Source organism: Natator depressus, chromosome 1, assembly GCF_965152275.1.
Source record: "Natator depressus isolate rNatDep1 chromosome 1, rNatDep2.hap1, whole genome shotgun sequence".
Taxonomy (NCBI): domain Eukaryota; kingdom Metazoa; phylum Chordata; order Testudines; family Cheloniidae; genus Natator; species Natator depressus.
Genome location: NC_134234.1, coordinates 5,321,653 through 5,334,140, shown reverse-complemented (window position 1 = coordinate 5,334,140; position 12,488 = coordinate 5,321,653). Strand labels below are relative to the sequence as shown.

The 12,488-nt window shown below is 43.5% G+C and overlaps 1 protein-coding gene across 1 annotated transcript; it reads left to right on the top strand.

Moving 5' to 3' along the window:
* The first annotated feature begins 11,153 nt into the window (after positions 1–11,153).
* On the top strand, positions 11,154–12,152 carry LOC141978103 (olfactory receptor 52R1-like). Its single transcript, XM_074939991.1, has one exon. The coding sequence runs from the start codon at positions 11,154–11,156 to the stop codon at positions 12,150–12,152; it is 999 nt and encodes a 332-aa protein (XP_074796092.1).
* The last annotated feature ends 336 nt before the right edge of the window (positions 12,153–12,488 follow it).

Genomic DNA, 12,488 nt, shown 5'->3' with positions numbered 1-12,488 from the left:
ACCATATTGCTGACTGGCATTAATTATATTACTAGACTTATTTGTTAACTAAACTCATACTAGCTTTTCCATTTTTTACGAACCTTCTCAAATATCCTTTTATAACTTTCCTTTTATTTTTTAATAGTTTACATTTAACACAGAACTGTCCCGTATTATTTGTTTTTCTGGATTTGCTGCTTCCTGGTCACGTACTTCTGGTTCCAAATGAGAGGTGTGGTTGATTGGTCAGATAGTAACTCTGGTGTTTGTAACTCTAAAGTTCTACCGTAGATACTGTTTAACATCCTCCTTGACTGCTAATGGACTGGAAAGTATTTAATCACTTCATATGACATGTGTACATCATATTGTTTCTTTCCAAATGCAGAACTAAACTATTTCTTGAACACTTCTACCTTTTTAAATACCTTAAGAAATTTCCTTTCACTCTCTAGGAATTGGTCTAAACCTTTTCTAGGATTTCTTTTGTTCTTAATATATCCTTTTTTCGTGAACCGTAGCCCTGCCAAATTTTCCCTGATGTCTTTAACATCACTTATCAATTTTCATAACTTCTGATTGTATACCTTGCTTTCTATTTTCTCCTCTATAATTGCTTCCTCCACTTTGCCGCTGAATCAGGTTTTTAGCCAAAGTTCTCCACTTTCTTGACTATGGAATTGTGGCTTTTTAGGTATCTAATTACCTCTTCTTAAAGAACTCCCGAGTTTCATTCCCATTTTTCTGTCTAAATTTTTTCCTCCCAATCACTTTTGCTAATAATTTTCCTCAGCTTTGGGGAATTAGACCTTTTGATGCACTAAGTATATATAGATGTTACTGGGGGGGAACTGTTTTGAGGAAGAGGGTAAATGGGGAACACTATACAGTATTGACTCTCTAGTCTGGGTTTCATTGCATTAAGGAACAATGTTTTGCAAGGGACTTCTCCAGGTGAAAGCAGAGCGACTAAGTGACCCTTGGGGTAAGTTTGTTTCTGTTGTGTGTGTGTTTGTTCCTAGACTGAAATATACTGTGTGGTCTCTAAGGTGCCACAACTACTCCTTTTCTTTAGACAGAACAAAGTGAATTACCAAACAAAATAAAATAAAACATGCAAGTCTATGCCTAATACAGTAAGAAAACGGAATACAAATAAAACCTCACCCTCAGAGGTGTTCCAGTAAACTTTCTTTTACAGACGAGACTCCTTCTAGTCTGGGTCCAGCAAGCACTCACACCCGCTGTGGTTACTGTCCTTTGTTCCAGTTTCTTTCGGGTATCCTTTGGGGGTGGAGAGACTATCTCTTGAGACAGCTGAAGACAAAATGGAGGGGTCTCCCACGGGCTTTAATAGACTTTCTCTTATGGGTGGAGACCCTCTCCTCCCTCATACGCAAAGTCCAGCTCCAAGACGGAGTTTTGGAATCACATAGGTAAGCCACATATCCATGCATGACTCAGTTTTTACAGGCAGCAGCCATTGCCCGCATGCTATCTTAAATGTCTCCAGGAAGACTTCTTATGCAGATTGGAGCCTTCCAAAATCCATTGTTCGTTAAGTGTTTCTTGACTGGACACTTAATTTGCACATTCCTTTCTCAAGAAGCTGACCAAATGCTTTACGAAGGCTACTTAAAAATCAAGCAAGTAAAGAGACAATATTCATAACTTCGAATTCAAAAATGATACATGTATACAAAAAGGATGAATAGATTCAGTAGATCATAACCTTTACAGAGATATGTTACATGGCATATGTAGCGTAAAACATATTCCAGTTATGTCATATATACATTCATAAGCATATTTCCATAAAGCCTTATAGGGTGCACCACCACAATCTTCATTAATGATTTGGATGATTGGATGGATTGCACCCTCAGCAAGATCGTGGATGAGACTAAGCTGGGGAGAGAGGTAGATATGCTGGAGGGTAGGGATGGGGTCCGAGTGACCTAGACAAATTAGAGGACGGTGTCAAAAGGAATCTGATGAGTTTCAGCAAGGACAAGTGCAGAGTTCCTTCACTTCGAGGAGAGGAAAGTGATCAGGAACAGTCAGCATGGATTCACCAAGAGCAAGTCATGCCTGAATAAACTAATTGCCTTCTATGATGAGATAACTGGCTCTGTGGATGAGGGGAAAGCAATGGACGTGTTATTCCTTGACTTTAGCAAAGCATTTGATACAGTCTCTCACAGTATTCTTCCCAGCAAGTTAAAGAAGTATGGGTTGGATGAATGGACTATAAGGTAAGTAGAAAGCTGGCTAGGTCTTCTGGCTCAACAGCTAGTGATCAATGTCTTCATGTGTAGCTAGCAGCCGGTATCAAGTGGAGTGCCCCAAGGGTCAGATCTGGGGCTGGTTTTGTTCAATATCTTCATTAATGATCTGGTGGATGGCATGGATTGCTTCCTCAGCAATTTTGCAGATGACACTAAACTAGGAGGTGAGGTAGATACACTGGAGGTTAGACATAGGATACAGAGGGACCTAGACAAATTGGAGGATTGGGCCAAAAGAAATCTGATGAGTTTCAACAAGGACAAGTGCAGAGTCCTGCACTTAGGATGGAAGAATCCCATGCACCACTACAAACTAGGGACTGAATGGCTCAGCAGCAGTTCTGAAGAAAAGGACCTAGGGGTGACAGTGGATGAGAAGCTGGATATGAGTCAACAGTGTGCCACTGTTGCCAAGAAGGCCAATGGCATTTTGGGATGTATAAGTAGGAGCATTTCCAGCAGATCCAGTGATCATTCCCCTCTATTCAGCATTGGTGAGGCCTCATCTGGAGTACTGTGTCCACTTTTGGGCCCCACACTACAAGAAGGATGTGGACAAGTTGGAAAGAGTCCAGCGGAGGGCAACAAAAAAGGTTAGGGGTCTGGAACACATGAGTTATGAGGAGAGGCTGAGGGAACTGGGATTGTTTAGTCTGCAGAAGAGAAGAATGAGGGCGGATTTGATAGCTGCTTTCAACTACCTGAAAGGGGGTTCCAAAGAGGATGGATCTAGACTGTTCTCAGTGGTAGCAGATGACAGAACAAGGAGTAATGTTCTCAAGTTGCAGTGGGGGAGGCTTAGGTTGGATATTAGGAAAAACTTTTTCACTAGGAGGGTGGTGAAGCACTGGAATGGGTTACCTAGGGAGGTGGTGGAATCTCCATCCTTAGAGGTTTTTTAGGCCGACTTGACAAAGCCCTGGCTGGGATGATTTAGTTTGGGATGGTACTGCTTTGAGCAGGGAGTTGGACTACAGGACGTCCTGAGGTCTCTTCCAACACTAATATTCTATGATTCTATGATTTTATGACAAGGTCTGTCATAAATATAAAGGGAAAGGTAACCACCTTTCTTTATACAGTGCTATAAAGTCCCTCCTGGCCAGAGGCAAAACCCTTTCACCTGTAAAGTGTTAAGAAGCTAAGGTAACCTCGCTGGCACCTGACCCAAAATGGCCAATGAGGGGACAAGATGCTTTCAAATCTGGGGGGGGACGGGACGGACAAAGGGTTTGTCTGTCTGTGTAATGCTTTTTCTGGGAACAGATCAGGAATGCAGCCTTACAACTCCTGTTAAGTTAGTAAGTAATCTAGCTAGAAAATGTGTTAGATTTCCTTTTCTTTAATGGCTGGTAAAATAAGCTGTGCTGGATGGAAAGTATATTCCTGTTTTTGTGTCTTTTTGTAATTTAAGGTTTTGCCTGGACGGATTCTCTATGTTTTGAATCTGATTTGCCTGCAAAGTATTTACCGTCCAGATTTTACAGAGGTGATTCTTTTACCTTTTCTTTAATTAAAATTCTTCTTTTAAGAACCTGATTGATTTTTCATTGTTCTTAAGATCCAAGGGTTTAGGTCTCTGTTCACCTATATACAAATTCGTGAGGATTCTTATGAAGCCTTTAGCAGGAAAGGAGGTGTAGGGCTTGGGGAGATATTTTGGAGGAAGATGTCTCCAAGTGGGATCTTTCCCTGTTCTTTGTTTAAAACTCTTGGTGGTGGCATCATACAGTTCAAGGACAAGACAAATTTTGTACCTTGGGGAAATTTTAAACCTAGGCTGGTAAAAATAAGCTTAGGGGGTCTTTCATGCAGTCCCCACATCTGTACCCTAAACTTCAGAGTGGAGAAGGAACCTTGACATGGTGCTAGTGGTGGGATCATTTTGAACCAGAGATCATTTTAAACCAGAAGCACAGCAGGGTTTTAAAGGGTTTTATAAAAGGTGATTGCAGCTGTAGATTCTGTCTCTCTGCCTGGGGGACGGAGCAGCTGGCAAAACAAAAGGATTTTTCTGTAGATTGAAAAAAGCTATCAGAGAAAAAAGGTATCCGGTTACAGCACAGCAAAATTTTACAAGCCAGTTTTTTTTGTTTTGTTTTTGTTTTCTTTCTAACTCTCGGGTGCAAAGTGACTTAAAAACAGAGAGGTTAGGATGAGAGACTGCACTGTTCAACAAAAGCTGAAATTAGCCAGATTTAAGGCTCAGGAAAAACAAAAGGAACATAAAAGATGGGTAGAACTCAGACAGATAGAGATGGATGCACAAGCAGCCAAAGAAAAAGAAATGGAGGCTGCCCATAGGAGAGAAATGGAGGCAAAGGAAAAAGAAAAAGAGGAGAAGAAAAAAGAGAGGAAGCATGCACTGGAGATGGATAAGGCAAAGGCTCAGCAGAATACACCAAATAACCTTAACAATCCTTCCCCAACAATCCACAAATGGGAGCAACTATGTCCACGGTATGATGAATACAGTGATATTTCTGAATACTTTCTCACCTTTGAGTGACTGTGCACACTCCATCAAATTCCTGAAGCTCACAAGATGACCACATTGGTTGCAAAATTGACTGGAAGAGCTTTGAACATATTCAATACGATGCCTATTGAGGAGGCTTCTGACTACAATAAATTGAAGGATTTGATTTTAAAAACAATTTCAAGTTACACCTGAAACTTACAGAGTAAAATTTAAAGCCCTTAAGAGAGGATTTGGACTAAGTAATGTGGCATATGTAAACCAGGTTTCAGAGTAGCAGCCGTGTTAGTCTATGTTCGCAAAAAGAAAAGGAGTACTAGTGGCACCTTAGAGACTAACCAATTTATTTGAGCATAAGCTTTCATGAGCTACAGCTCACTTTATCGGATGCATTCATGAAAGCTTATGCTCAAATAAATTGGTTAGTCTCTAAGGTGCCAATGGTACTCCTTTTCTTTATATGTAAACCAGATGACAGATCTGTTTGATAAATGGCTCAATGGATGGGCTGTAACTAACTGTGGAGGAATGCGGGATTTGATGATACAGGAGCAATTCCTGAATATGTCCAAGGAGGATATAAAACAGTGTTTATGGGATAAAAAATGGATTCAGCAGAAAGTCTTGCTTCTTATACTGATCAATACGAGCAGTCCCAGACCACCAGAGAGACAGGGCAAGCCAGAACAAAATGGGTGGATGGAGGAGAGAGGAACAACCCTGGTCGCAGTTGGAGTGGATACCAGAAGGGACACCCTCCGACCACACCCTACTACGGGGGCAGCCCAAGGCCCCAACTACACCCCAGAAAAAAACCCAGACACCTTATCATCCCACCACACCGTTCTCTAGCAACCCACCTCGCCCCAGTGACCCGTCAGCTGGATGATGTTTTAAATGTAACGAGCTGGGGCATGTAAAGGCCAACTGCCCCAAGAACCCCAACAGATTACAGTTCATTGCACCGGAATCACACCAGAGGTCCTCAGGCTCAGATACCTCCCAGATACCCTTGGAGCGGAGGGAAACTGTGAGTGTGCGCGGAAAGAAGGTCATGGTGTGGAGGGACACCGGAGCACAAATGTCGGCTATCCATGCTTCCTTAATGGATCCCAATTTAATCAACCCATAGGTCCAAGTGACGATTCAACCCTGCAAGTCAAACTCTTTTGACTTTCTGACAGCCAAGTTGCCAGTCCAGTACAAGGGCTGGTCAGGAACGTGGATGATTGCAGTCTATAATAATTATCCCATACCCATGCTGTTGGGGGAAGACTTAGCCAATCATGTGAAGCTAGCCAAGAGGGTGGGAATGGTCACCTGCATCCAGGCTAAACAAGCTGCCACACCTAGCTCTGTTCCGGAAACTTCTACCAGGCCCGGTCAGAGGTGATAGAACCAGACCCCATGCCAATGTCTACAACAGCAGTAGTGGATCCAGTCACAGAGATCCAGAAAGAGCCAGTCTCAGAACTGGAACCAGTGGAACAACCAGTGAAAGAACCAGTGTCAGCACTGAATCCAGTGCTTGCAACCCCAACACCAGAGCCCCCCCCCCCCCCCCGAACCTGAACCAGCAGCAGCAGATAACCCAACACAAAAGGCTCAGCCAGAGCCTGAACCCGAACATAGTGCACCAGTGGAGAGCGGTTCACGGTCAACGGAAACAGCCCCATCACCTGCATGGCTTCCAGAGCAAACAAGCCCAGGTTCACAATCCAATGAGAAACTATTGTCTCCAGCATCAAGGGAACAGTTCCAGACCGAACAGGAAGCAGATGAATGCAACCAGAGAGCTTGGATGGCGGCACGGAGCAACCCACTGCCTCTCAGCTCTTCTAATCGATCCAGGTTTGTTGTAGAAAGAGGACTTTTATACAAGGAAACTCTTTCTGGTGGACACGAGGAAGACTGGCATCCTCAGAGACAGTTCGTAGTTCCAACTAAGTACCGGGTCAAGCTCTTGAGCTTAGCCCACAATCATGGGGTGAACCACTTGGTTGCCATCCCATACCATCATCAAACAAATGGCATGATGGAAAAGTTTAATGGAACTTTGGGGGCCATAATACATAGATTCATAACTGAGCACTCCAATGATTGGGACCTAGTGTTGCAGCAGTTGCTCTTTGCCTACAGAGCTGTACCACATCCCAGTTAAGGATTTTCACCATTTGAACTTGTATATGGCCGTGAGGTTAAGGGGCCATTACGGTTGATGAAGCAGCAATGGGAGGGGTTTACACCTTCTCCAGGAACTAACATTCTGGACTTTGTAACCAACCTACAAAACACCCTCCGAACCTCTTTAGCCCTTGCTAAAAAAAAACCTAAAGGAAGCACAAAAAGAACAAAAAGCATGGTATAATAAACTTGCCAAAGAATGTTCCTTCAAAGTAGGGGAGCAGGTCATGGTCTTGAAGGCGCTCCAGGCCCATACAATGAAAGCGTCGTGGGAAGGGTCATTGACGGTCCAAGAGCACCTGGGAGCTGTTAATTATCTCATAGAATTCCCCACCTCAAACCAAAAGCCTAAGGTGTACCATATTAATTCTCTAAAGCCCTTTTATTCCAAAGAATTAAAGGTTTGTCAGTTTACAGCGCAGGGAGGAGATGATGCTGAGTGGCCTGAAGGTGTCTACTACGAAGGGAAAAGTGCTGGTGGTGTGGAAGAGGTGAACCTCTCCGTGACCCTTGGGCGTATGCAGTGACAGCAGATCAAGAAGCTGTGCACTAGCTATGCGCCGACATTCTCAGCCACCCCAGGACTCACTGAACGGGCATACCACACCATTGACACAGGTAATGCTCACCCAATTACAGCCCTACCTTACCGGGTGTTTCCTGAAGCTAAAACGGCTATAGAACGGGAGATTCAGGATATGTTACAGATGGGGGTAACCTCCCTCCCTCCCTGCAGTGCCTAGGCATCTCCAGTGGTTCTATTTTCCAAAACAGATGGGGAAATTCGTTTTTGCATGGACTTCCCTAAGCTAAATGCTGTAACTTACCCAAACAATTATCCAATGCCACACATAGATAAACTATTGGAGAAACTGGGACGGGCCCAGTTCATCTCTACCTTGGACTTAACCAAGGGGTACTGGCAGGTACCGCTCGATAAATCCACCAATCATCCTTCATCATACATGTCGGGCTCTATAAATTTAATGTTCTCCCTTTCGGGCTGCAGAATGCACCCACCACTTCCAAAAACTTGTAAATGGTCTCCTATCAGGGTTGAAAGAATATGCAGTCGCCTACCTTAACAATGTGGCCATATTTTTGGATTCCTGGGCAAAACACCTACAACATCTACAAAAAGTCTTCGAGTACCTAAGGGAGGCAGGACTAACTGTTAAGGCTAAGAAGTGTCAAATAGGCCTAAACAAAGTGACTTACCTTGGACACCAGGTGGGTCAAGGAACTATCAACCCCCTACAGGCCAAAGTGAATGCTATCCAAAAGTGGCCTGTCCCAAAGTTAAAGAAACAGGTCCAATTCTTCTTCGGCTTGGCCGCTTATTAAAGGTGATTTGTATCGCAATACAGCCAAATCACCGCCCCACAGACAGACCGAACCAAAAAAGCCCAGCTAAATGCAGTTCAGTAAACTAAAAAGTGTCAGAGGGCCTTTAACCAGCTTAAAGCGACACTCATGTCTAACCTTGTGCTAAGGGCCCCAAACTTTGACAAACCGTTCCTAGTAACCACCGATGCATCTGAGCATGGTGTGGGAGTAGTTTTAATGCAGGAAGGACTGGATCAAGAATTCCTCCCTGTAGTGTTTCTCAGCAAAAAACTGTCTGAGAGGGAAAGCAACTGGTCAGTCAGTGAAAAAGAATGTTACGCCATTGTCTTTGCTCTGGAAAAGCTACGCCCATATGTTTGGGGATGGCGTTTCCACCTGCAAACCGACTGTGCTGCGCTATAGTGGCTTCATACCGCCACAGAAAATAACAAAAAACTTATTTGGTGGAGTTTAGCTCTCCAAGATTTTGATTTCGACATCCAACACATCTCAGGAGCTTCTAACAAAGTGGCTGATGCATTCTCCCATAAAAGTTTCCCAAAATCAACTGGTTAAAATCATCGTTAAGATGTGGAAAATATTGTTAGTCTTTATACAATTAGGAGTATATTTAGAGATGCACGTTTCTTATTAACTCTGTTTTCTCCTAGAGCTCCAAAAAGATATCACAGTCAGTATTTCACCCTATCTTTGTAATTTGGGGGGGCATGTCATAAATATAAAGGGAAGGGTAACCACCTTTCTGTATACAGTGCTATAAAATCCCTCCTGGCCAGAGGCAAAACCCTTTCACCTGTAAAGGGTGAAGAAGCTAAGATAACCTCACTGGCACCTGACCCAAAATAAGGGGACAAAATACTTTCAAATCTGAAGCGGGGGAAACAAAGGGTTTGGTCTGTCTGTGTGATGCTTTTTCCGGGAACAGATCAGGAATGCAGCCTTGCAACTCCTATTCAGTTAGTAAGTAATCTAGCTAAAAATGCGTTTGATTTCCTTTTGTTTAATGGCTGATAAAATAAGCTGTGCTGAATGGAATGTATATTCCTGCTTTTGTATCTTTTTGTAACTTAAGGTTTTGCCTAGAGGGATTCTCTATGTTTTGAATCTGATTACCCTGTAAGGTATTTGCCATCCTGATTTTACAGAGGTGATTCTTTTACCTTTTCTTTAATTAAAATAATTCTTTTAAGAACCTGATTGATTTTTCATTGTTCTTATTTCCAAGGATTTGGGTCTGTGTTCACCTGTACAAATTAGTAAGGATTCTTATGAAGCCTTCCCCAGCAAAGGGGGTGTAGGGCTTGGGGGGATATTTTGGGGGAAGACGTCTCCAAGCGGGTTCTTTACCTGTTCTTTGTTTAAAACACTTGGTAGTGGCAGCATATGGTTCAGGGACAAGGCAAAATTTGTACCTTGGGGAAGTTTTTAACCTCAGCTGGTAAAAATAAGCTTAGGGGTTCTTCCATGCAGGTCCCCACATCTGTACCCTAAAGTTCAGAGTGGGGAAGGAACCTTAAAAAGCTCCCTGACTAAAGGCTCTTAAGCAAAGTAAGCTGTCATGGCATAAGAGGGAAGGTCCTCTCATGGATTGGTATCTGGTTAAAAAGTAGGAAGCAAAGGGTAGGAATAAATGGTCAGTTTTCATACTGGAGAGAGGTAATTAGTGGTGTCCCTCAGAGGTCTGCACTGGGCCTAGTCCTATTCAACATATTCATAAATGATCTCGAAAATGGGGTAAACAGTCTGGTGGCAAAATTTGCAGATGATACAAAACTACTCAAGACAGTTAAGTCCCAGGCAGACTGTGAAGAGCTACAAAAGGATCTCTCAAAACTGGGTAACTGGGCACCAAAATGGCAGATGAAATTCAGTGTTGATAAATGCAAAGTAAAGCACATTGGAAAACATAATCTCAGCTATACATATAAAATGATGGGATCTAAATTAGCTGTTACCACTTAAGATATATTGGAATTGGAAAAGGTACAGAAAAGAGCAACAAAAAAGGATTAGGGGTATGGAACAGCTGCCTATGGGGAGAGATTAATAAGACTCTGACATTTTAGCTTGGAAAAGAGAAAGCTAAAGGGGGATATGATAGAGGTCTATAAAATCATGACTGGTATAAAGTAATTAAGGAAGTGTTATTTACTCCTCATAATACAAGTACTAGGGGTCACCAAATGAAATTAATAGGCAGCAGGTTTAAAACAAACATAAGGAGCTATTTTTTTAACACAACAGACAGTCAACATCGGGAACTCCTTTCCAGAGGATGGTCAATGCTATAACAGGGTGCAAAAAAGAATTAGATAATTTTATGGAGTATAGGTCCATCAATGGCTATTAGGCAGCAATGATGTCCCGATCCTCTGTTTGCCAGAAGCTGGGAATGGGTGACAGAGGAAGGATCACTTGATGATTATGTGTTTTGTTCATTCCCTGTGGGGCACCTGGGATTGGCCACTGTCAAAAGACAGGATACTGAGCTAGATGGACCTTTGGCCTGATCCTGTATGGACATTTTTGTTTTTATGTTAATGATGGATAACCAGTATTCACTCGTGTGTTTCCTGCTGCTGCATGTTAAGGTTTTCCACACGCTCAAGTGTAGGAATTATAGAAGCATGAAGCACCATCAAATATGGAATTGGCATTAGTAGGGTCAGTTGTTCATAATTCATTTATCTGAACAATGAAAATGTCATTTTTCAGTGTGTGAAGGGCGACCAATCTGCTTCACCCATGAGAACAGCCTCCATTAATGCATGTAGTGTCTTATATTAAAATTGTCTCTCCAACCAGGCATTTGTACTGCTGCCATCATCCTGGAACCTTGGGCATATACAGAAAGCCAGGGAAACATACGGTACATGCAGGAGACACCATTCTGCCTCAGAGTTACACACCTTCTCCTCTACTTCATGCCAGATTCCAACACAACCAACTTCACCAACCCCTCCACCTTCATCCTGCTGGGCATTCCTGGCCTGGAGGCAGCCCATGTCTGGATCTCCATCCCCTTCTGCACCATGTACGTCATAGCCATCTTAGGGAACGTCACCATCCTGTTCATCGTGAAGAGGGAGCCGAGCCTCCATGGGCCCATGTACTATTTCCTCTGCATGCTGGCCGTCACCGACCTGGTGCTGTCTACATCCATCCTGCCCAAAACACTGAGTGTCTTCTGGTTTAATTCCAGGGAGATAGATTTCAGTGCCTGCCTCACCCAGATGTACTTCATTCACTGCTTCTTAGTGGTGGAGTCTGGGATGTTCGTGGCCATGGCTTTTGATCGCTACGTGGCCATCTGCGATCCCCTGAGACATTCTACCACCCTTACAAACCCTGTGGTGGCCAAGATCAGCCTGGCTATGGTGTTGCGTGGTGGCATGTTCATATTGCCCTATCTCTTCCTGGCGAGGCAATGGCCATATTGCAGAACCAACATTATCCCCCACACGCACTGTGAGCACATGGCCGTGGTGAAGTTGGCCTGTGCAGACACCCACGTCAGTAATTACTACGGCCTCTTTGTGCTATTCTGTGTGAAGGGTATGGATATAATTTTTATCTTCCTGTCTTATATCCAGATCCTCAGGAGCATCTTCAGCCTCCCCACAAAGGACGCTCGGCTCAAGGCTTTTGGGACCTGCGGCTCCCACCTCTGTGCCATCTTTACCTTTTACATCTCATCTCTCTTCTCCTCTCTCAACCACCGGTATGGACACAATGTGGCCCTGCATTTCCACGTTCTCATGGCCAACATGTACCTCCTGGTGCCCCCCATGCTAAACCCCATCATCTACGGGGTGAGGACCAAGCAGATCCGGGACAGGCTGCTCCATGTCGTTACTCATAAAGGGACCTAAAGTTTTCTCCTGTTGCTCTGGCTGTAAGTCCGAGCTCATGCAGAGCTGGCTGGTGACATGGTGCTGGGCCCTCTTCCCCAAATCACTTACTGGACAGTCAAATGTTTCAGAGTAGCAGCCGTGTTAGTCTGTATCCACAAAAAGAACAGGAGTACTTGTGGCACCTTAGAGACTAAGAAATTTATTAGAGCATAAGCTTTTGTGGGCTACAGCCCACTTTATCGGATGCATAGACTGGAACATATAGTAAAAAGATATAGATATATATATATATATACACATACAGATAAGTTGGAAGTTGTCATACAAACTGTGAGAGGCTAATTAGTTAAGATG

Bases quoted from the DNA above. Each gene is read 5' to 3' on its own strand.
- LOC141978103 (XM_074939991.1), top strand. From the start codon at position 11,154: ATGCAGGAGACACCATTCTGCCTCAGAGTTACACACCTTCTCCTCTAC.